Source organism: Pseudorca crassidens, chromosome 5, assembly GCF_039906515.1.
Source record: "Pseudorca crassidens isolate mPseCra1 chromosome 5, mPseCra1.hap1, whole genome shotgun sequence".
NCBI classification, from domain to species: Eukaryota; Metazoa; Chordata; class Mammalia; order Artiodactyla; family Delphinidae; genus Pseudorca; species Pseudorca crassidens.
The window spans coordinates 147663346-147687425 of NC_090300.1; the positions used below are offsets into that span (position 1 = coordinate 147663346).

Consider the following 24080-nt stretch of genomic DNA (forward strand, 5'->3'; position numbering starts at 1 on the left):
GGTTGGTGAACATTTGAGTGGTTTCTACTTTTTGGCTCTTATGACTAATGTGACTATGTTTTCTGTAAATTTTTGTGTGGACACGTTGTCATTTCTTTTGGATGTATGCCTGGGAGTGGAATGGCTGGGTCACATGGTAATTCTGTGTTTCACTTTTTGAGAAGCTGCCAGACTGTCTCCCACAGCAGCTGCACCAGCAATGTATGAGGTTCCAATCTCTCCACATTCTCGCCAACACTTGTTATTATCTGTCTTTTTTGATTCGAGCCACCCTACTGGGCGGGAAGTTCTCTCACTGTGGTTTGATTTGCACTTCCCTGACGGCCTGTGATGTCGAGCATCTCCTCATGTGATTTCTGAGCCATCTTCTTTGGAAAAATATCTGTTTCTATCCTTTGCCCATTTTTCAAGTGGGTATTGGTCTTTTCATCGAGTTGTAAGAGTTCCTTACATACGGTTGCCAGTCCCTTATCGTATATATGATGTGCAAGTTATTCGCCATTCTGTGGGTTGTCTCTTCGCTTTCTTTATGTTGTCCTTTGAAACACAAAAGTTTCCAGTTGTGTTGAAACTCACCTTGCCAATCTCTTTGATCATGTGTGCTTTTGGGCTGGCCAAGGTCAGGAAGACTTATGCCTGTGGTATTATTCTAAAAGTTTTATAGCGTTAGCGCCTACTCTTGGCCTTTGATCTGTTTAGATTGATTTTGTATACAGTGTGAGAGTCATTCTTCTACAGCAAGCATTCAGTTGTTCTAGCCCCCTTTGTTGAAAAGACCGTTCTTTCCCTGTTGAATTGTCTGGGCACCCTTGTCAAAAATCAACTGACCATGAATGAAAGCGTTCATCTCTAGGCTGTCAGTTCTATTCCGTTGATCTGTGTCTGCCCTTGTGCCAACACCACAGTCCTGGCTAGTATAGCTTTGTAGTAAGTTTTCAAATCAGGAAGCGTGAGGCTTTCAACTTTGTTCTTTTTTTCAAGATCGTCTTGGCCTCTGGGTCCTTGGGTCCACATGAACTTTTGGGTCATCTTATCAATTTTTCCAAAAAGAGCATCTAGGATTTTGACTGTAAACATGTGATGTCTTCCACTTATTTAAATCTTTCATTTCTTTCCATAATATTTTTTTATTTTTCAGTGTGTAAGTTGCACTTCTTCTGTTAAATTTATTCCTAAGTGTTTTATTCTTTTTCATGCTGCTGTAAGTAGAATTGTTTTATTAATTGGATTGTTTACTGCTTGTGTGTGGAAATACACTATATTTTGTATATTGAACTTGTATCCTGAAACCTTGCTGAACTTCTTTATTAGTTCTAATAGTTTTTAAGTGCACTTTTTGGAGATTTGCTATGATGATGTCATCTGCAAATAGAGATAATTTTACTTGTTCCTTTCCAGTCTGGATGTCTTTTATTTCTTTTTCCTGCCTAATTATCCTGGTTAGAACCTCTGGTACAGTGTTGAAACGTATCAAGAACACATGTCTTTATCCTGTCCCTGATCGTCGGGGAAGCTTTCAGTCCTTCACTACTAAGTGCGATGTGAGCTATGGGTTTTTGTAGATATCCTTCATCAGGTTGACGAAGTTCCCCTCTATTCCTAGTTTCTTGAGTGCGTGTATTGTGGAAGGGTGTTCGGTTTGTCAGATGCTTTTCCTGCATCAATTGAAATGTTCATACGGTTTATTTTCTTTATATTATTAATATGGTGTTTTATATTAATTGATCTTCAGATGTTAAACGGACTTTGCATTCCTGGGATATATTTCGCTTAGTCACGGTGTGTAAATCTTTTTAATGTTGCAGCCTTCAGTTTGCTAGCATTTTGCTGAGCATTTTTGCATCTATATTCTTAAAGGGTGTTGGTCTGTAGTTTTCTTTTCTTGTAATGTTTTTGTCTGGTTCTGGTATGAGAGTAATACTGGCCTCATAGAATCACTTAGAAAGTAGTCCCTCCTCTCTTATATTTTGGAAAAGCTTATGAAGGATTGGTCTTCATTATTCTTTAAATATTTGGTCGAATTCACCAGAGAAGCCATCCAGGCCTGGACTTTTCTTTGTGTGAAGTCTTAAAATTACACATTCAATATCTTTACTTGTTATAGGTCTATTTATATTTTCTACTTCTTTTTCAGTCACTTTTGGTAGTTTGTGTCTTTCTAGGAATTTTTCCATTTTTTTTAAGTCATCTAATTTGTTAGCATAAATTTTTTGGTAGTATTTCCTTATAGATTTTTCTGTTTTTGTAAGGTTGGTTGCAATGTCCTCTCTTTCAGCTATGATTTAGTCATTTGAGTCTTTTTTTTTTTCTGCATCAGTCTAGCTAAAAGGTTGTAATTCTGTTCATCTTTTCCAAGAAAAAGATTTTGGTTGTGTTGATTTTCTTTATTGTTTTTGTCTCTATTTCATTTATTTGCATTCTGCTCTTAATTATTCCCTTCCTTCTGCTTGCTCTGGCTTTACTTTACTAAAATGGAAGGTTATTTTATTGATTTGATCTCTTTTTTAAAAAAATATAGGTATTTCTAGCTATTATAATGAGTTTCTATCTTAGAAAATTAGTAGCACTGTCAAAAATACATTTGATTACAGAACAGTGCATACTGATTGCTAAAAAAATTTTAAATTCAAGTTAAGTATAAAGAAGAATGTTCATAATCCCACCTCCCAGAGTTAACCACTATTAACTTAGTATATTTTCTCAGAGATTTTTAAATGCACAAACAGAATATATATTTATGTTTTGTAATATTATATTCCAAATATTATAATAGAGGATAAATATTATCCTTTACTTGTCTGCAGTTGTGTGGCTATATTTCGTTTTGTAATCGCTCGTTCCACATATAGGAATGCTGCCTCTGCAGCGTTTTTCCTTTCTTGTGTCTCCCTTCTCTTTTTGATGGTTGTTCATTTCCTCTTTGAATTCTTTCCCACCGCAATTTGCTCTCCCGGGTTGGGACCTGTGTCTTATGATGACACAGCACCTCCTGGTGCTGCCCCCGCCTGGGGCCCAGAAAGTGCCCTGGTGGGATGGCTGGATCTGGACAGGGGCACGTGCCCACCTGGAGTACAGGTCTGGCTCCCGGGCTTCCCTTGGCAGCCGCACTTCCTGCCCACGAGGATGCCTGGGTGTAGATGGTTGCCCCTCTTTGGGCTGCCCTCACGCCTGAGCTGACAGCTGAGGTCACCCAGATGTGGGGGTGTCCAGGTCTGCGGGGTCATCGCCCGAGGACCCTTGTGCTTCCACTCGGCTTTCCTGGTTCACCTGGCCCCTCACTCCCGTCACAGGCGTGAACTTCAACCTGGACCAGTGCAGCCCCAATGGCACCGACCCCTACAAGCCCAAATGCCCCGAGATCGACGCGACCCAGCGGGAGCCCGCCTTCCCCGAGTGGCTGACGGTCACCCTGCTGTGCCTCTATCTTCTCTTCACCAACATCTTGCTGCTTAACCTCCTCATTGCCATGTTCAAGTAAGCGCCCTGTGCCAGCCTGGCCGGGGGCACGCCCCTTGCCCTCCCCCCATCCCCCTGGGGTGCGGGCGGGGTGGAGCGCAGGACCCGGGACCTGGCTCAGCCCAGGTGGACCGTGTGCGGCCACGCTCTCTGGTCACCGCCGAGTCCGTCAAGGCACTGCTGCTGCGGGACCAGTGCACGGGCCACTCGGAGTGCCCAGAGGCTGCGGGCTGGGGCACGTGGACGTCTGGCTCCTCCCACCCTGGAGGGAGGGGGTGCGGGGCAGTGACCTGGCCGCCCGACTCTAGATGTGGAGGTGCGTGTCACACGTACTGAAAATCGGACGAGGCAGGATCACCTGTATTTGCCTTCCATGGCTCAGGGCATCGCCAGCCCCTCAGCGCCCCTCCCGGCCTCTGCAGGAGGGCCCCTGGGACCCGTGGTGACCCTGGTGAAAATCCCTTAATTCCTGGTTTGGGCACCGTTTCTCTTCCCTTTCATCAGCTAGCATGATGAGGTCGCCACTTTCTGATTTACCACGTGTTCTGAACAGTGAGAGACCCTGACCTGTGCTGGGCTGTGATAGAGACAGAGAGGTCAGAAGGCCGGCGGGCAGGGGCTGCATCGTGGCCCTGCCTGGCCTCCCTCCCTCCCTCCGAGGGCCTCTCTGGCAAGGATTCGGGTCAGTTGACGTCCATCCACAAGACACACACGTTGCAGAGAATAAATGTGTCAGGCTGTTGAAGACACCGTCCCTTCTGTTTGTCAGATCCAAGGGACGAGCCCCTCTTAGAGTCCAGTGCAGGACACTGTCCCTCTCCCAACACATGCATCTCTGTTTTACTCTCTAACGAGGTTTGTAGAACCTAAACTCTAGGTCTTCTTTCTTCCTTCTCCCCTTGGCTCCCAGGAAGCTCAGAATTCTGGGGCTGGCCGTTCAGCTGCCTTTCCCTGCATCTGGAGTTGCGCCCCTGGGTGATGTGTGTGCTCTTCATGGGCCGTCACGGCAGACACGCCGGGCAGGGACACGGATGTTTTCGTAACCGTGTTTGGGTGGCCCGTGCTCCCCTGTAACCAGTGCTTCCTGCCCCTGCAGCTACACGTTCCAGCAGGTCCAGGAGCGCACGGACCAGATCTGGAAGTTCCAGCGCCACGACCTGATCGAGGAGTACCAGGGCAGGCCCCCCGCGCCGCCCCCCTTCATCCTTCTCAACCACCTGCATCTCTTCATCAAGAGGGTCATCCTGAAGGTCCCCGCCAAGCGACACAAGCAGCTCAGTAAGCTGCCGTCTCTCTCATCCCAGAGCCGCGTCTGCGGCGGAGCCCGGGTGGGGTGGGGGCAGCAGCTCCTTGGAGAGTTCTGGAAGCTCGGTGGGCGTGCAGACCACTCAGGCCACCGACTTCCCACCCTGCCCACTGGGGGCGGGTGCGGACTGGCTCCTCCGGCCCCTCAGGGTCCCGGCCCCTCCCTGCGGGGCCCCGAGTGGGTCAGAGGCTCCCCTCCCCCGACAGAGAACAAGCTAGAGAAGAACGAGGAGGCGGCCCTCCTGTCCTGGGAGATCTACCTGAAGGAGAACTACCTGCAGGACCAGCAGATCCAGCAGAAGCAGAGGCCGGAGCAGAAGATCCAGGACATCAATGACAAGTACGGGACCAGGGCGGTCTCCTCGGGGTTCCTGAAACGTTTGCTCTTTGTCACACAGCACACGCGGCACTGGGCGGGGGGCGGGGGGGGAAGACAGCTCAGGAATCCCCCTGCGCAAAAAAAAAGAGCGTTTGGAAGTATTTTTCATATAAAAACAGAGGCCGCCTTGGGTGCAATTCCTATGTTGTAGCAAAAGAAGACAGAGACCAAACAATTATTCCCCAGACAACGGTGCTGCGTCCTCCTCCTTCCAAAGTCCCCAGTGGTGCCCAGCGGTAGCTTTCCCCATTGTGACTCGGCTGTGGAACTCGTGGCAAATCGAGGCAAGGAGCCAGGCGTGTGCGCGTCTGCACACCTGCGCCTCTCGCCCAGCCATGCTCCCCGCAAAGCCCGGGGCTGTTGGGGCAGCCCTGTGAGCCGGGGGCATCCGTTGGCTGCGAGATCTTCCCCTTGGGCCACTAGGCGGTGCTCATCCTATACGGAAACGTATGGTATAAATACTTTCAAATTAAGAGGAAGATGCGTGAAATTAAGGCCAACAGAGCCTGGGCTGCTGGATCTGACAGGTCACCCACCTGCAAAGAGGCGCCAGGCTTCCTTCACATCCCGCCCCTGGCTGGCCTGCGGGGCTCAGCTGTGTCCTCTTGCAGGGTGGACACCATGGTGGACCTGCTGGAAATGGCACATCTGAAGCAGTCGAGCTCCATGGAGCAGAGACTGGCCTCTCTAGAGGAGCAGGTGGGTTCCGGGCTGCGACCTCTGTTTCTGGGCACAGCTCCGAAGGACCTGGAAGGTCGCTCTGTGGTGTGGTGGCTTTGAGAGTGCACATACTGGGAAACCACCCAGGAGAAGGGGGCGGTGACATCAGGGCCATTGCTCCCAACTGGCAGGGGCACCTTCTCCGTCCTCTAGAGAATTCCACCAAACGCTCCTCTGCCTGAGCTCTGCCACGCCGCACTGTGTGGCGGCCACATCAGGGGCTGGTCTGAGGGAACAAACTCTTGACCTTCCCCTGGCCTCCTTGGAACTGTCCTCTGAGACGCCACTGTCTCCAGACTGGGCACCTGGAACCTGGGAGGGGGCCGTGGAAATTACTAACAGCCCTTGGCTGCTTTCTCAGGCTGCCAGCTATGCTGGGAGGGAGGGAGGCCACGGGGCCAGCAAGGATGCGTATGGATGTCCGTGTGGACAGCTGGACTGAGGGGCAGCATCAGAAAGCAGCGTGTGGGTGTCTCAGAGCAGCTCCAGATGAGAGAGCGGTGGCCGGTGGGCAACAGGAGAGCAGCCTCCACCCGCCCCTCCCCCCTCAATGTCCACTGACAGCCCCCCCATCAGCTGGGCAGCCCTGAGTGGCCTCACATCCAAGAGTCATTGCCTCATAGGCCAGCTGGGCTCAGGTGCCTGAGTGATGCTGAGGGACAGTAATGTGTATTAGTTCATCCATCCGTCCATCCATCCATCCATCCACCCAACCATCCGTCTGCCCCTCCATCCACCCAACCATCCATTGATCCATCTGCCCATCCATCCATCCATCCATCCATCTATCCATCCATCCATTCATTCATCCATCCATCTATCCATTTATCTGTCCATCCATCCATCTATCTATCCATCCATCCATTCATCCATCCATCCATCCATCCATCCATCCATTCATTCATCCATCCGTCCATCCTTCCAGTCATTCATCCATCTATCCATTTATCTGTCCATCCATCTGTCCATCCATCCATTCATCCATCCATCCATCCATTCATTCATCCATCCGTCCATCCTTCCAGTCATTCATCCATCCATCTATCCATTTAACTGTCCATCCATCCATCCCTCCCTCCCTCTATCCATCTGTGTGTCCATCCATCATCTATCCATCCATCCATCCATCCATCCATCCATCCATCCATCCCACGTCTCCTGTGTGCCTCCTCCGTGCCTGTCCAAAGCTGGCCTTGAGAATGTCAGGGTGGCAGGCATTATCTCATCCTTGAGGATTCCCAGTCAGGGAGAGGCACAGACATAAAGGTTCATTGTCACAATGTACTTCAGTAGGCACAGTGTAGGAGGTGGATGCAGGCGCTTTGGTCAGGGAGGCCTTGGGACTCCAGGACGAGGAGGGGTGGACAGGCAGAGGCCAGGTCCCCGCCCCTCCGTGCCCTCCTGCTGTGCCTTGACCCTGTGCCCCCCAACCCCGTGGGCCTGCCCTGGGTTCCCCTCCTCACTCTGGGCGCTCTGGCCCCAGGCCTGTGCCTTGCGACACAGTGGAACAGGGTGGGTGGGAGCTGGGCATTCCGTGTGGGGGCAGGTGTTGACCAAATCTTGTTTGGGACGTGCCTTCCAGGTGGCCCAGACGGCCAGAGCGCTGCACTGGATCGTGAAAGCCCTGAGGGACAGCGGCTTTGGCTCGGAGGAGGGCGTCCCCACCCTGGGTGAGTGGATGGCTGTACCAGCTGCTGGTCTCTACCACCTGTGCTCTTTTGCGTCCGGGGGTCCGTGGGGAGGAGATGCAGCAGGCCCAGTGCCTCGGGGAGCATGGCCCACCGCACAGATACATGTGCAGAGTGTGGCCAAGTCCCCTGCTTGACCAGGCTGGGGACTTCCAGAGGTCGCCTGGCCCACAGCCCCATCCTCCTGTGCATCAAGGTACAAAGTGGGGGCAGCTCCAGCAGATACCCGAGACCCAGTCACGTCGACTGGGTGACAGAAAGCAAGTTTTTGTTCCTACATTTGCAGTCGGCCAAGAAATGGGCATGAGTAACCCTCCTGGGGTGTTGCTGGCCCGGAAGGAGCAGTGTGCTCTCCTCAGCTGGCCAAGCTTCTGTAAGGGCCTGTGCGTCCAGCTAATTACTGAGAGCTCTGCTGGGAGCTGTCCAAGGTGGTGGTTGCCTGCCCCCAGGTCTCTGTCCTCCTGGGCCGCAGTGCTGGGGGCCCTGGGGAGGGTACCCTCTTTGGGGCTGGCATTCAATCCAGGCTTGGGGAGGTAGAGGCAGCCCAGAAGTTTGGGGGAAAGGACCATAGAGGATGGCCCCGTCCTGCGCGCCTGGAACCCAAGTCCGGGCCCAGCTTTGCCCACAGCTCCGTGGGGCTGTTCCCATTCCCAGCACCCCAGAAGGCCTCGGTGGGGCGGGACCCTGAGCTGGACGGCGAGCTGAAGGTGGAGGACCCGGGCGACGCCTACCACGTGGATGCCAGGCACCTCCTCTACCCCAACTGCCCCGTCCAGCGTTTCCCAGTGCCCAACGAGAAGGTGCCCTGGGAGGTGAGTGCCTGTTCTGCCGCGTCCACCAGGCTGCAGGGGCCTGGTGTCCTGGGGGGAGGCAGTCCAGCCCCCTGGGCGGGATGAGCCCGCTGAGGCCTCACAGGGACATGACAACAGATGAGAAAACAGAGGCACGCGGTCCACGTGGCCAGAGGGGATGGAGCTGGGGTTTGAGCCAGGACGCTGGTGGGCCTCCACCCACACACAGCCGACTGCCCTGCTTTTCCGACCCCCTGTCCCCAGTGAACGGTCCCTGCCCTGTTTCTGAGTGCCAGGGAGGCTGGAGGTGGAGAGAGAGAGGGAGAGATGGTTGAGGCATGTGGGTGCCCCCCCGGTCTTCTCTCTAGTTTTCCTTGGAACATTCCAGGCTGTTACTCTTCCCCAGTCTCTGCCACTGGGACCCCTTCTCCCCTCTAGAGCCCAGCCTAGCCCCTCACCCCCATCCTGGGGGCTGGGCCGGGTGTGTGTGTCCTCAGGTCTGCTGAGCTCGGGCTCCCAGGCCCTTTGGGCCGTCCCAGGGACTTGGGCTCTGAGGTCAGCCGTCCTGGGTGCCAGCTGACCTGGGGTGGTGACCGACTGAGGGGAGCCCCCATGTCGTGCAGACGGAGTTCCTTATCTACAGCCCGCCCTTCTACACGGCCGACAGGAAAAACAAGGACCTGGTGGACCCTGTGGGGGAGTGAGTGCCCTGCTTCCCGCCTGGACGGGGGGCCCGTCCTCCCTGGGGGCTGGGCCATGCTGGGAGGGCTGCGGCCGGGGAGGGGCCCTCGTGGTGGACCCCCTGAGGGCTCACCACGGCCGCTCTGCATCCCACCATCTTTGTCGGGGACGCGACCTCTCCTCTCGCTCCCAGCGCCCTGGAGCCTCTGTCCAGGATCAACTACAACGCGGTGGATGGATGCCTGGACCGGCGCAGCTTCCATGGGGTCTACACTGTGCAGGATGGGCTCCCTCTGTGAGTGCAGCCTGGCCCTTCTCCGCGGCCTCTGGGGGTTTCCTTCTGGGGTCAGGTTTCCTCTCCGGCAATGTGGGCGCTTTTCTGATAAAAACAAACAAAATACGGAAGAAAAGAAACACCCACATAAGGCGTTTCCTTCGTGGGGAGGCGGGCGCCGTGGGCTGGTCCCGCTGGCCTGGGCGCTGCGCCCTCGTCCCCCGATGTAACCTTTACGGCTTCCGTTCCTGTGGTGTGGAAATGGGGTAAGACGTGGACCGCCCGGCTGCCAGCTGCACCGATCGTGAGAATGAAGCGGGGGAGCTGTTAAAGGGCCCCTGGGGTTACGTGTAGGGGACGGAGGTGTTTCCAGGTCTGTTCTCTGTAGGGACGGGCACTGAGCCCCACTGTACAGGTGAAGAATCAGCATAAAGATGTCAGGTGACCCATGGCGTCAGGCCCAGCAAGCACTTAGTGGACGCCTACTGTGAGCCAGCCTGGGGTTTGGAGGTCAGAGGGCCTCCTCTGATGGGGTTTGCTAGGGAAGCAGCACCACAGGGCAGAGGCCGAGGGAGGGGCAGTCAGCATCTGCGGAGGGACCACAGGTGGCCAGGACGTGGGGGCTCCATGAGCAGGCGGTCGTTGAGGGCACCTGGGGGAGGAGGTGTGTGGTGGGCCTCTGGGGAAGGTTCTGGAACAGGGAGCAGAGGCTGTGGAAGGAGGTGGTGGGAGATGGGTGGGGCAGGAGAACAGACGTGTCCAGGAGCGTCTCCAGCCCTGGACCGGGGAGGGGACTAGGGGGACGTGGTGTTCAGGACGAGAGCAGGACGGAGTGTCACGGCGGGGCTGGGGGAACCGTCGGGTGCCAGGTCACAGGCCGGCTGAGGCCCTCGGACGCAGCACGATGGTCGGTCAGGCGCTCTCTTGGGGGGTCTGCGGTGGGGCTGGGCTTCTGCTCCCAAGAAGACTCCTTTCCTTTCCAACTCACGCCAAGGTGACCTGAAGCCTTGGAGTCCCCCAGGGACAGGATTCGGGGTGGACAGCCCCAGTGGGTGATGCGGAGTCAGCCAGACCGGTCAAGGGGCCCGTGGGTGTCGGGGGTCCTCTCCAGGACTCTATACGGTGGCCTCCTCCCTGCTCCCGTCCATCCTGGGCCGGGGCAGGTGTGGGCGGCACCGGCACGTGCCCCGTCAGAGGCCCCACCTGCTGCCGCGGCCTGGCTCTCCAGCTGCAGGCGGCAGGCTGAGCAGACCCCTGTCCGTCCAGGAACCCCATGGGCCGCACAGGGCTGCGCGGGCGCGGGGACCTCAGCTGCTTTGGCCCCAACCACACGCTGCAGCCCGTGGTCACCCGGTGAGTAGCCCCGGATGAGCACACAGCGTGCGCCACGCGCCCTACCCCGTAGTGGCCTGGATAAGCACGGGCGCGCCCCAAAACACAGGGCAGGAGCGGCTATGCCCCTAGGAAAGCCCAGGCCCTTCCTGCCCCCAGGCTGCCCTCATTTCCCTGTGGGTCCCCCTCCCTCAGAGGCCCCTTGGGGGAGGGACAAAGCCAGGGCCAGGGCTCGCTACGCGGACAAAATGAAAGTCCATATCCATCTACTCGTCATTTCCAAAGAGTCCCGGGGTGGAAGGGCTGGGTCCAGGGCGCGTGCTGCGTTAAGGCTTTTGATAGAAAAATACGCTCCCAAAAGGCCTACCCGTTCTAGTCAGACCAGCAGTCATGGGAGCGGTGGTTACTATCTCTGTGCCCCTGGAGCGGAGCAGGTGCTCAGGAGTGGGGGGTGCCTTGGCCTCCCCCGCAGCGGGGGAGGGGCTGACATCAGACCGTCCCTCCTGCAGCTGGAGGCGGAACCAGGACGGCGCCATCTGCAGGAAGGGCATAAAGAAGATGCTGGAGGTGCTGGTGGTGAAGCGCTCCCTCTCAGAGCACTGGGTGCTGCCAGGGGTGAGCCCGCGCCCGCCGTCCCGGGGCCCTGCGCGCCTTTGTGCGTTCCACCCAGCGAAGGAGCACCACCCGCCTGTGGTCGCTGCCCTGCACGGCTCAGACTCGATCCTTGGTTCTGAATGACAGAGGCCGGTCCTTGCCTTTTAGAGGGAATTCTCCCTCCTAGTACCGTGTTTTGCGGTTGTGAAAATGGGTTCAGGGGCTCTTCGGAGTGTAAGCACTAATTGAGCATGTACTGCATCCCGGGGGGCACCAGGCCCAGGGCTGGGGCTGCCTCGGAGGCTAGACTGGGTCTCCCTGCAGGGCTCAGGGGTTGGGGTCAGACGCGGCTCCCAGGTGGGTGTCTCAGGCGCGCACCTGCCCCTAGCCCTGGGGCCCGAGCTGAGCCTGGGGCTGGGGACGGGGGTGCACAGGCCCTCAGCTCAAGGGCAGCAGCTCCTTGCAGGACTGAAGGCCGGCGTGCACCCCAGAGGCCTTGTGGTGACAGAATTGGGGTATGGAAGGCCCTGGGCCTGTCCTATCCAAGCGGGCCCAACCGCTCAGATTCTGACCCGTCAATCTGCCCTCTGCCCCCCACGACCCTGTCACTGCTCTGGGGTTGGAGTAGGCTGACCCTGGCAGGAGGACCGTGTCGCCCACCAGGCCCCCGGCTGGTCTCTGGGTGCAGCTCTGTCCGGGGTCCCCTCCTCTGAGCCTGTACCCGGGAGTCCGTGATTCGCCCAGCTCAGCAAGAGGCCGTCGGGTTTCCCCACCACCCACCCAGTGGCCCAGCAGCTGCTCTGCTGTGACAGCAAGTTAATGGGTGTGTGGGGGGCAGTGGTGCCACTGAGGGTCTTCAGACCCCAACCAGGATTCCAGGGCCCTGGGCGGCTCTCGTTCCCGCAGCCATAGCCCCTGTGCCCTCGAGCTGAGGGAGCGCGGCTCTGAACCCAGGCCCGGCCCTCTCCTCCCACGGGTTCTCTGGCAGCATTCAGCCTCCCTCTCTGGCACTTAGGTCTCTCCTGCCGACGGGCATCTTCTGAGCTGTGTCCCTGTGTCCCCGAGAGCCAGCCCCCACCCCCCCAGCGAGGGGCTAGGGCGTCTCCAGGGCCTACGTGGATGGACTTGATGTGGACTGAGAGAGTCCCCTAGATGGATGGAGAGGGGAGTGCGGGTGCAGGCCCGTGTCTGGGGTGTCGGGAGTGGCCGGGAGCCTGGTGTGCGAGAGCAGAGGCTGGACACGGGGACAGGGATGCACGCAGACAGGACACAGCCCAGCTGGTGCGCAGGGTGGTGGAGGTCAGGGGGCTGCCTCCCCACAGTGCCCTGCGCGCCTCAAGGCTGGGCCACCCTCCTGCCCCGCGGGCTGACGTGGACTCTGGGCTCTGGGCAATGTCACTCCAGCCCCGAGGCAGCTGCTGTCAGACACTCGTCCGCCTGTGGCTCCAGGGGGCTGGCCCACTGCCCACGCTGGGCAGGTGGCCAGAGGAAGCAGGTCCCCAGACAGCCATGCTGACCCGTCCCTTCCTCCCTCTCTGCTCAGGGCTCCCGGGAACCAGGAGAGACGCTGCCCCGGAAGCTGAAGCAGGTCCTCCGGAGAGAGTTCTGGCCTTCCTTCGAGAGCCTGCTGACGCAGGGCATGGAGGTGAGGTCATCTTTCTGCTCTGCTCACACCTGTGCATCTGGGGCCCCAAGGTGCGGGTCGTGACAGCTGCAGGGCGGGCCGCGTGGAGCTGGGGAGCCTCCTGGAGGGACCCACGTGTCCGCGGCTCTGGGCCCCTCGCCTTCTCTCTCTGTCTGGGTTTGCTCCTCCCGAGATCAAGTGGGGGGCCACAGCCTCTGCCGCCCTGGGGCCGGGGCACGCCTGGTGTCCGGCCCACACTCCCTCTTGCCCTGAGCACAGCTGGGCACAAAGACGTAACTCACTTTTCAGTTAATTTGCAAAGGCCGTATTTTTAGGTCCACATTTCCGAATCCACCTCGCTCTTTCTCAGGACCACATAATATTTTGTGCCATGATTTCTTTAAACAGTCCTCCGAGTGGGCATCCGAGTCGTTGCTGGTTCTGTCCCTGCGGCGTCTCAGGATGCGATGGGCAGTGGCTGGCGTTTGCGGTTTTGCCCTACAAACCAAGCAGGCTCACAGGCTTGCCCCTGCAGCCCCACGGGGAGCACTGCCATCTCTCTTTGCTCTGCTCTGTAGAAATAAACTTCTCTGTCTGTCGAGGCAGAATCCAAACAACAGAAGAGGAGCCACTTGGAAGTGAGCGGCTCAGTGGTATTTAGTACACAGACGGCGTGGCGTGGTCACCACCTCTGTCTGGCTCCAGAACATTCCACCACCCCAAAAGGAAGCCCATACCCGTCGGCAGTCACTCCCTTCCCTCCCGCGCCCCGGGCACCCGCGAGGCTGCTTTCGGTCTCTGCGGGTTTGCCTGCTCTGGACGGTTATTATAGGGGGAATCACACAGCGTGCAGCCTCTGGTGTCTGGCTTCTTTCACTTTGCGTAATGTTTTGAGGTCCACTGACCCTTTTTGATCCTCCCAAAGACAGTCGAGGCAGGTCTGGGTAGCAGGCCAGAGACCAGAAGGGAGATGAGTGAGGCTGTGGGTCCCCACGATGTGTCAGTCAGGCTGAAGGTGGTGTTGGGGGCAGGTGGATGGGGTGGGGGAGAGCCAGGAGGGGCTTGGGTGCAGTGGACAGCTGTGCTCAGAGCATCCCAGACCCGGACCGGTTGCAGAGAAAGCATGGGGCCCCTTCCTCTGGGAGAAAGCCGGGGGCCTCAGGGGTCCATCAGGCGAAACAGCTCACACCTGTGCTGCCTCCCAGGTGTACAAAGGGTACGTGGATGACCCAAGGAACACGGACAACGCCTGGATCGAGACGGTGGCCGTGAGCGTCCACTTTCCAGACCAGAGCGACGTGGAGCTGAAGAGGCTGAACTCTGTATGTGGCCTGGGTCTCAGGCTCTGAGGAATGGGGGGACCGGGGGATCAGTGCTCCAGAGAGCCTCGGGGTCTATAGGGAGGGGTCTGAGGGGTTCCGGGGCCTGGGGCCAGAGCTGGCCAGGACCAGAGAGTGGGAGCTGCGTGGGTCAGAGTTGTGCCCAGAGGGTACCAAGGGGGCATCCGGGAGAGGCCAGAGGGCAGCAGAAGGTGGCTGGGGCACAGTCGGGGCTGGCCAGGAACGCTGGGGGCCTCCAGGCTCACACCCAGGGGAGGCTGGTTCCAGCACTTATGTGGGGTTGCCATCCCCAGTACTTAGATCAGTCCTACGTATCCCTAATCCAGAACTGGGACCAGGAAGTCCCAGGGAACAAAACCCGGGCTGTGTCTGCAGACAGAAAACCCCAGAACAAGGCTGCACCTCTTCTCTCTCCTCCTTCAAGGGTTTTTAAGGCTTTGTGGGCATTTTCTGATTCGTGCCTGTGCAGCAGAAGGATAAAGCACGCGGCCATTGGCCAGGCCTGTGGCAGGGCCAGGAGCCAGGCCGTGGGGCCCCTGTCACCCCCTGACGTCTGTAGTCTCGGGGTGTCTGGGTGGGGGCAGGGCCGGCTCAGGAGGGAGTCAGGATCTTACCCCTGTCCTCGCAGCACCTGTACTCCTGCGATGCGGGGGTGTCCATCCGGTGGCAGGTGGTGGACGAGCGCATCCCTCTGTACGCCAACCACAAGGCCATCCTCCAGAAGGTGGCCGCCTTGTTCGGGGCCTACTACTAACCTGGGGACGCAGCCGGGCAGCTCTGCAGGGGCCGGCAGAGCTGCTCCACCCACGGCCCGCCCGGATCAGCAGCCCCTCTTGCCCAGCTGTTGAACTGGGAGGCTTCGGGGTGCCCTGGGAGGAGAGCTGAGCAGGGAGCAGGTGGACTCCGGCCACGAGGCAGGGCCTCAGGGTTGAGGTGGCCACGGGGACTCCACCAGCCAACACTGCTTCTCCCGAGCCTGCTGGCGGCCAGTGGACACCCTCCTGGCCACATCCTGTGAGCAGCATGTCCACCATCAGAGGCATCTCCACCCAAGCCTGGCACCTCCTGGAGAGTCGGGGTTCCCCTGTGGCCTCCTGCTCAGGCCCACACCCCCGAGAGGGCCTCCACCGGGACCTAACTCAGCCCCTTGCCTGGCCTGGGGCGGGGCACCATGGGACCCATCTCCCTTGGCTGTCAGGGCTGAGCCCCTTAGCAGCGCAGGACGTGCAGGCAAGCTCCGGCCTCCTCCCGAAATGCACACGTCTCTGCCTGTGTGCTGCCCCGGGACCCAGGCGGGGAGGACGCAGACGCCCCGTGCGGGTGGGGGCTCTCCTGCACATGGTGCCCCCAACCCCCACCCTGAGAGCCCGGGAGGAGCGGGCGGTAGGTGTGGACTGAGGGGCCACCCAGTTCAGCATCAGCGACTCATAGGCCATCAGGAGCCGTGGAATGTTGTGAAAACCCCACATTAAATCCGCTTTCCTACACCAGCCTCGCCCGCCTCTTCTGTGATTCCCTCAAATAAAGTTATAGACACAAGCAGTGGTCAAGGGCCCGTGTCTGGGTCACCAAGACCTCACCCAGCCCACAGCCAAGCTTCCTGGGGCCTGAGGGGGTCTCCTGTGGACAGCCTGCAGCCCCTCCGGTCCAAACTCATGATTTCTCCTCCAATCAACACCCCCCAACACACACACACACACACACACACACTACCTCTTCCTCATTTCCTAGACCCCGGCTCTGGCCCCCAGCTTGGGACTCAGCCCCTTGCGCCTCCCCCCGGCCCCCTACCCTGCAGGTCCTCAGCCACTGTGGGGGCCTTGGTTTTTTATCTAGAATCTCATATCCAGCCAAACTAGTGTTCACGTGGCAGCACCAAACAAAGACCTTTTAGAAGCATAAGGACCCAGAAAGTGTGTTCCTCACGCACCCTTTCTGAAAGAATTTCACAAAGATGAATTACAGAAAAGCAAAACACACTGTCTTGGTCAGCTTGGGCTGCAGAACAAGGCACCACAGATGGAACATTCACTTTCTCACAGTTCTGGAGGCTGGGAGTGGGGGGTCAAGGTGTGGGCAGGGTGGTTCCTGGTGAGGGCTCTCCCCTGCTTGGCCACAGCCACCTTGAACTCTGTCCTCAGGTGACCTTTCCTTGGAGTGTGCAGGAGAGAGGTGGGGAGCTCTGGTTCTTCTCTTATAGGGGCACTAATTCTATCAAGTCAGGGCCCCACCCTTATGACCTCATTTAACCCTACTTCCTTAGAGATCCTCCCTCCAAATGAGATCACACTGGGGATTATGGCTTCAATGTAGGAATTTTTGGGAGGGACACAAACATTTAGTCCAACACACACACACACACACACACACACGCACGCATGCACGCATGCACAGACTGAGCTCTGTGGAAGCAAAGGAACCAGTAAATGTAGGGCCAAGTCCTGCCATTGTTGAGGCATAATATAAAAAGAAAATTTAATGATAGCTTCTTGTTGAAACCCCAGCTGGTCTCCCTGGGAGCCGGCAGGAGAACAAACGCAGAGAATCCAAGTGCAGCGCAGGTCTCCTCTTGCTCATGAGGAAGAAATAGATACTGACCGGGCATAGCGCTGGGAGAGAAACGCAGGCGGTGGGACCTGTAAGTGTATCTATCACAGGCCCAGGGTGACCTCCAGAGGATAGAAAGAGAGGAATAATGTCAAACCACCGGAGGAAACAAAAGGAACGACCAAATCAAGGAAAGAAAAAATATCAATAGAAGATGGTTCACATAAAATAAAATGGCAGGAAGCAATTATGGCACAAATTGTGAGTCATATTGGGATAAAAACTAAATTAAAAAATTTCTCTTCTTTTCTATATGTTTTTCTCTATCACCCAAAAGACACATGTACTAGATGACAGCACAAGGGATTCATCCTAACAAACACTCCCAAAAGGAACACTGGGGAGGCAGGTCCAGCAGAGGACAGAACCCAAGGCTCGAGTTTGTCCTTTTAAGGACAAAGGGGAATATTTGAGTGGGAAAAGGTATAAGTCCTTGAAGAAGGTAGCACTTCTGTGAACTGCTCTCCACCTAGAACAATACCTTTTTAAATATATAATCCAAAATTGATAGAAATTCATGGAGAAATGGGCAAATTCACAGTAATGTTTGAGACTTTTCTCTCAGAAATCAAGGAATCAAGGAGCAAAAGAAAAATAGGGCGGAATTTGAATAACGCAGTCAACAGGATTGAGGTCATTCTGTGTGGCGTGTGTGTGCATGTTTACCTACGTACTATGCGTGTGTGTATTTCTCTATAAATACATATCATATATTATATATTACGCATAACTTGCACATACATGTGTTTGTGTGTAAGTCGTGTGCAATCTGTTTCTTTAGGTACAGTATGTGTAATGTATATGCACATTGGCAGAGTACATGACGTGTAATACGCGTATATATGTACACACAGTCTATGGCGTGTGTGTCATTCTGTACCCACCACAACAACAACATGGCCCGGAAGAGACACATGGTTCTCAGACACGGAACATTCACAGAAGTGGGCGTGCATCACACCCAGCAAGTGTGTGGATCTCGGCAAGTCTCCAAGGGAGCTCCATCGCTGAGGCCACGCTCGGCTCACAGCTTCCGAAGCGTAATGTTAGAACGCAGCTGTGCCCCGGAAGAGGACAGAAGATACATCAGTGGTTCCACGTGGTTCCAGGTGCCTTCACGGGACGTGAGTGACCAGTCCCCTGACCACGGGAAGGGAGCTGAGGCGGCGTCGGGCAAGGCCACTGCGGCGCCCCACCCTCTGCCCTCCCTGTGGGGGGCTTCCGTCCTCACTCCGGAGCCTCTAGTTTCAGGGCAGGAGGACCAATGGGGAGCGGCAGTGTCTCTGTGGGGAGAGCGCTTGCTGTCCCCGAGCCTCTGGTCGGCACTAGGTCCAGGGCCACCCCTGCTGCTCGGGATTTGGGGCAAGTGAGGCCTGCGGGCTGGGTGCCGCATGTGATTCCACGCCGTCCACCTCCCACCCGAGACCTGCACCCTCCTGGGGAGCAGCCAGAGCCAGACAGTGAGAGTCCCAGGTCCCAGCCCAGGGCTGGGGCTGAAAGTCTCGGGAGGGAACAGCTAGGACCCTAAATGCACTTATCTGAAAATGAAAAGAGTGAAAGTAGGGCTTCCCTGGTGGCGCAGTGGTTGAGAGTCCGCCTGCCAATGCAGGGGACACGGGTTCGTGCCCCGGTCCGGGAGGATCCCACATGCCGCGGAGCAGCTGGGCCCGTGAGCCATGGCCGCTGAGCCTGTGCGTCCGGAGCCTGTGCTCCGCAACGGGAGAGGCCACAGCAGTGAGAGGCCCGCGTACCGCAAAAAAACAAAAAAAAGTGAAAGTAAATTATCTGAGATTATGACTCAAGAAGTTCAAAAAATAGCTACAGCATCAACCTAGGGGCTCAGGCAGGGACCAAGTCAGCGTTTAATGAGCGGGAAAAAGTAAGAACTGGCATGTGGTGAATATATTCAGAACTCGGCTCTTGAAAAAGGGCAACAAAGTGGACAAAACTTGGAGAAGAGGAAGAGTGAGAGACCTGGGCGGGGGGCTGTGTGCTGGGGCGGGGGGCGAGGGAGACTGCCCTGGAAAACCCGAACTACTAGATAAGGTGCAGGTGGCCTCCACTTCCCTGGGAAATGGGCCGCCCTCTGCTCCCACACTGAGGCGTGAGGCCCTTTGGTTCCGAAGGGCTTCGGGAAGGGCGCGGGGGGCTGGGCCCTAGCTGCTCAGGCCCAGTGCTCGGGAAACCCTCGAGGGGAACCAACGTCAGGGCTTTTCGATCCAGGAATTCCGGGAGATCCAGGGAGTGTAGGAGGAGGCCGAGTCTGTCCCAAGCTGCTGCGGGTAACGTTGCCCAAGGCAATCCATCCATCAAGGCTCGTTGGTGAGCTCAGGCCCTGCTTTTGTGGTGCTGGGCAGCGAGCGGGCTCTGTCAGGTGCTCTGGGTCCAGCCCCTACCCACGAGCTGGCTGCAGTCAGCAGAGCCTGGCCGGCCTGGGGTTCTGTCTGAGGGTCCCCACGGCTGCACGAGGGCAGGAGGCAGGGCGGCTGAGGGCCACGCTGCTGACTGTGGACGGGCAGGTGGGGGAGCAGGGCGGTGAGCACACAGCTAGACGGCCGGCCACGCCGCAAGGATGGCCCGGTCCCAGGCTTCTCTGAGGTGTCTTTGTGGGCAGGCAAGGTTTCGGCCTTGCCAGGATGTTTTATTCATCCCCACCATAGTGGCTGCAGCAGGCTCTGCTCCCTCCCACCCCCTCCCCAGGGAGGTGCACGCAGACCTTGCTAGCAAAGCAGCCTGCCTGATGGGAAGCAATTAACCAGCGGGAGCATCGTGCTTTCTCCCTGGAGTCAGAAGGCCTGGGTTCTAGGTGGATAAATGGGGGACGCAATCAGCGCGGAGCCCAGTCACATCTGTAAGGGCAGCTACAGTGGGCAGACCACGTGGCCAGATGGCATTAGAAGGTTTCTGGTATTTCTGAGAGCAGGCTCGTGGTCTGGAGTAGACAGTGAGCCAGGCTCTCGCGTGGCCCTGCGGCCTGGACCCGGCCGGCTGCCAGCACCTTCAGTGGAGACTCCGACGTCATCAGCTAGTGAGGCCACGGACCAGTGAGGTGCAGGAGGGCAACACTGCACCTGAACGGACCCATCCATCATTCTATCCATCACCTACACGCGCAACCACCTGGGAACGCACACGTGGCCAGCACACCATTGTTTTCTTTTATTGAGGAGTTACACGCCCTCAGTCGCCCGCCCACATCTGAAGTGTGAGCAGCTTGGTGGGTTTTTTACTTATGTTGACGACCAGCACCCAGATCAAGACGCAGAACGTGCAGCCCCAGCAGCCCCCTCGCACCTCCTCCCCGTCCCTGCCTCCACCACCTCATCTTGACCTTTCCATAAACAGAAGCCACAGCATGAACTCGAGTGTCTGTCCCTCCCCCCACTGCATAATGTCTGTACTTTTGGGTGGTGACCACATTCATGTGTTTAACTTAAATATTAAAAATATTCCATAATTTGGGGCTCCCCCTTCAATCTACTCTACAATAACATAGCGGCAGCTGCACGGCTCGTCTTATTTATATCCCTTTAAAAGACTGTTGATGGTAAGATTGGACGGGCTCCTACCCACGTGGATGTCCACTGCACGGCCGGGGACGGGCACACCCTCCAGGGCTCCCACCCTACGCGGCAGGTGGTCTGATGTGACCTGACGCAGTCTGTGATGAGAAGTGACAGCTGACACCACCCCCTAAAGTGGCCACTGGCATAGCAGTGAAGAGTCCCAGCTAGGAGTCAACTAGAGGGAGAAAATGGGCTCAAAAAGGACTCAGTCCGGAAGAAGGCAGGAAAAGAGGAAAAGGAAACAGAGCAGAGGGACAAATGGGGCAGAAACAGAGGACAGACGGGAGCTCACCGTTCCCGTCACCCTGTGGATGTGGGTTACCAAGCCATCACCTGCACCACCAGCCTTATTGTGCGCCCCGTTTCCCCACTGTGCCCGGGGATATTCCAGGATCCCACATCCCGTTTAGTTGCCATTTCTTGTCTTTTACGATCTCTCCATTTTGGAAGCGTACTGATCAGTCACTTTGTAAAAAGTGCCTTTCAATTTGGGTATGTCTGACGTGTTCCCACGATTGGAAAGAGATTGTGCGTTTTGGGCAAGAATACCATGGCAGTGATGCCGTGTCTTTCTCAGTCCGTGGTGTCAAGGGCTACATGATGTCAGTCTGTATTATTACTGATGATATTAACCTTGGTCACATATGTAAGGTAGTTTCTGCTGGGTTTCTTCACTGTAAAGCTATTATTTTTTCCCTTTGCAGTTAATATATGGAGGATGAAACTTTGATGCCATGGAAATCCTGAAGGAAACTAAAGACATAGGAGGGGGGAGGGGTAAATTGGGAGATTGGGACTGACATATACACACTACTATATATAAAACGGGTAACTAATAAGAACCTGCTCTGGGCTTCCCTGGTGGCACAGTGGTTGAGAATCTGCCTGCTAATGCAGGGGACACGGGTTTGAGCCCTGGTCTGGGAAGATCACACATGCCGCGGAGCAGCTAGGCCCGCAAGCCACAACTACTGAGACTGCGCGTCTGGAGCCTGTGCTCCGCAACAAGAGAGGCCGAGATAGTGAGAGGCCCGCGCACCGCAATGAAGAGTGGCCCCCGCTTGCCACAACTAGAGAAATCCCTCGCACAGAAATGAAGACCCAACACAGCCAAAAATAAATAAATAAACAAACGTGGGGTTTAAAAAAAAAAAGAAAAAGAAAGAAAAAAGAATATTATTAGAAAAAAGAAAAAAAGAACCTGCTCTATAGCACAGGGAACTCTACTCAATACTCTGTAATGCCCTATATGGGAAAAGATTTGATATACGTATATGTATAACTGATTCACTTTGCTGTACACCTGAAACTAACACAACATTGTAAATCAACTATACTCCAATAAAAATATTTTTTAAAAAGACATAGGAGGTTAAAAGCAAAAGGATGGAGGAAGATATCCCATATCTTATCCCATATCTTATCCCATACGCTAACCCATCAGAGAGCTGGAGTGGCTGTTAGTGTCAGAAAAGTAGAATTCAAGGCAAAGAATCTGGGGATAAGGAGGCTCTTTTCATAATGATAAAGTGGTTGATTAATCAAGAGGACATACTAATTTGAATATAAGCCTTCAAAATGCGTGAAACAAAAAATGATAGAACTGCAAGGAGTAACAGACAGATCTCAGGAACCTCAACACACCTCTGTCGATAATTAAGAAGCAAGTAGATGGAAAATCAGTAATCATACCGTCAGCAGACTTGACTTCACCAATATTTATAGAATATTCCTCTGAGCAATAGAACACATATTTAAGTACACACATAACAATTTTTAACATGGGCCATATTCTGGTCCTTAAAATGAGTCTAAATAAGTTTAAAAGGATCTGACGCATACAGTGTATGTTCTCCAACAACAGTGGATCTAAATTAATAACCAAATGCAGAATAATCTCTGCAAAATCCTCAAATATCTGGAAATGAAATAACGTCCTTCCAAACCCATGGGTCAGAAAGATATCAAAAGGTGTATTTGCAAATATTTCAAACTTAATGAATGTGAAAATACAACATAGAGTTTTTGGGACACAGCTAGAGCAAGACTTGGAAATTCATACGCCTACGCAGGCGTAACTTGTCTTACTGCGCTTTGCTTTATTGCACTTTGCAGATATTGTGTCTCTTACAAATTGAAGGTTTGTGGCAACCCTGAGTCGAGCAAGTCTATTGGCACCATTTTTTCCAACAGCATTTGTTCACTTCGTATCTCTCCGTAACATTTTGGTAATTCTTTTGATATTTCAAACTTTTTCATTGTTATTACATCTGTTATGGTGATCAGCGATCAGTAATCTTTGGTGCTACTACTAGACGATGGTTAACGTTTTTTTTAGCAATAAAACATTTTTAAATTAAGTTATATAAATTTTTTTAGACATAATGCTATTGCACACTTCATAGACTACAGTATAGTGTAAACATAAGTTTTATATGTACTGGGAAACCAAAACTTTAAGCGACTCGTTTTATCTTGATATTCACTTTATTGCAGTAGTCTGGACCTGAACCTGCAATATCTCCAAGATATGCCTATACTAGAGAATAAGAAAGGTCTCAAATCAGTGAGCTCATCTTCCTCCTTAAGATACTAGAAAAAGAAAAGAAAATTAATGTAAGTAAAAGATTAGAGTAGAAGTCAATGGAAAAAAGAAAAGGAAAAAAATAGAGAAATCTATGAAACTAAGAACTGGTTCTTTGAGATTATCAATAAAATTGACACACTTCCATACTGACTGGTCAGTAAAAGGAAAGAGAGAAGACACAAAGCACCAACATCAGGAATGAAAGAGGTGACATCACTTCATACTCTATATTGAAAGGATGAGCAATTTTATGCTGATAAATTCAACAGATTTGATGAAATGGGCAATTCCTTGAGAGATGCAAGCTATAACATTCAGTCAAAGAAAAAAATAACCTCAGCAACTCTGTATCTATTAAATAATTCCACAGCATGTAAAAATAATAATACATCATGAGCCAGTGAGATTTATTTCAAGGACACAAGGTTGATTTAACACTTGAAAGTCAATCAGTATAATCCGTCATATTAATAGACTAATAAAAATATTCTTCATAGATGTAGAAAAAAAGTTTGACAAAATCCAACATCCATTCCTGTTAAAAACTCTCAGCAAACTAGTAATCGAAGGATGCTTTCTTATACTGATAAGGACAGCTACAAAACCCTACAGTCAACATTATTCTTAATGTGAAAGACTGAATGTTTCCCCCTAAGGTCAAGAGGAACAAGGTTATCTGCTGTCACTCCTCCTATTCGGTATTGAACTAGGGCTCTAGCCAGCACAGTTAGGTATGAAAATGAAGTAAAAGACATTCAGGCTGGAAGAAAGCAGTAACACTCTTTTTATTTGCAGATAACGTGACTGTATATGTAGAAAATCCTAAGGCTTCTATTAAAAAGTTACTAGAACTAATAAGTGAGTTTAGCAAAGTTCAGATCAGTATATAAAAATCTATTTTATTTCTATATATTAGCATTTAACAAAGATAAATTGAACTTAAAATACCATTTACAATAGCATTAAAAAATCAGAGCTAAATCTGACAAAAGATGTGTGAGATCTGTAAACCAAAAACTACAAAACACAAATGAAAGAAATAAAAGAAGCTCTAAATAAATGAGAAGATATACCATGTTCATGGATTGGAATACTCAATATTGTCAAGATGTTAATTCTCTTAAACTGATCTGTAG

The 24080-nt window shown here is 54.0% G+C and overlaps 1 protein-coding gene and 1 non-coding gene across 6 annotated transcripts in view; both read left to right on the top strand.

The window, feature by feature from the left end:
* Window positions 1-15676, top strand: part of TRPM2 (transient receptor potential cation channel subfamily M member 2) — a 50015-nt gene extending 34339 nt beyond the window's left edge. For all 5 annotated transcript variants that reach the window (XM_067739645.1, XM_067739648.1, XM_067739644.1 and 2 more), the window contains exons 21-33: window positions 3291-3474; window positions 4553-4734; window positions 4969-5101; window positions 5752-5839; window positions 7443-7530; window positions 8203-8360; window positions 8963-9039; window positions 9214-9315; window positions 10561-10647; window positions 11136-11241; window positions 12764-12865; window positions 14050-14166; window positions 14813-15676. In XM_067739645.1, coding sequence (XP_067595746.1) covers window positions 3291-3474; window positions 4553-4734; window positions 4969-5101; window positions 5752-5839; window positions 7443-7530; window positions 8203-8360; window positions 8963-9039; window positions 9214-9315; window positions 10561-10647; window positions 11136-11241; window positions 12764-12865; window positions 14050-14166; window positions 14813-14938 — 1550 coding nt within the window. In that variant the 3' untranslated portion in view covers window positions 14939-15676. The remainder of the gene's footprint in view (window positions 1-3290; window positions 3475-4552; window positions 4735-4968; window positions 5102-5751; window positions 5840-7442; window positions 7531-8202; window positions 8361-8962; window positions 9040-9213; window positions 9316-10560; window positions 10648-11135; window positions 11242-12763; window positions 12866-14049; window positions 14167-14812) is intronic.
* LOC137225617 (Z6 small nucleolar RNA) lies at window positions 12731-12807 on the top strand. The gene has a single exon (XR_010943927.1). It is a non-coding gene; the product is annotated as a Z6 small nucleolar RNA (small nucleolar RNA).
* Window positions 15677-24080: the final 8404 nt, after the last annotated feature.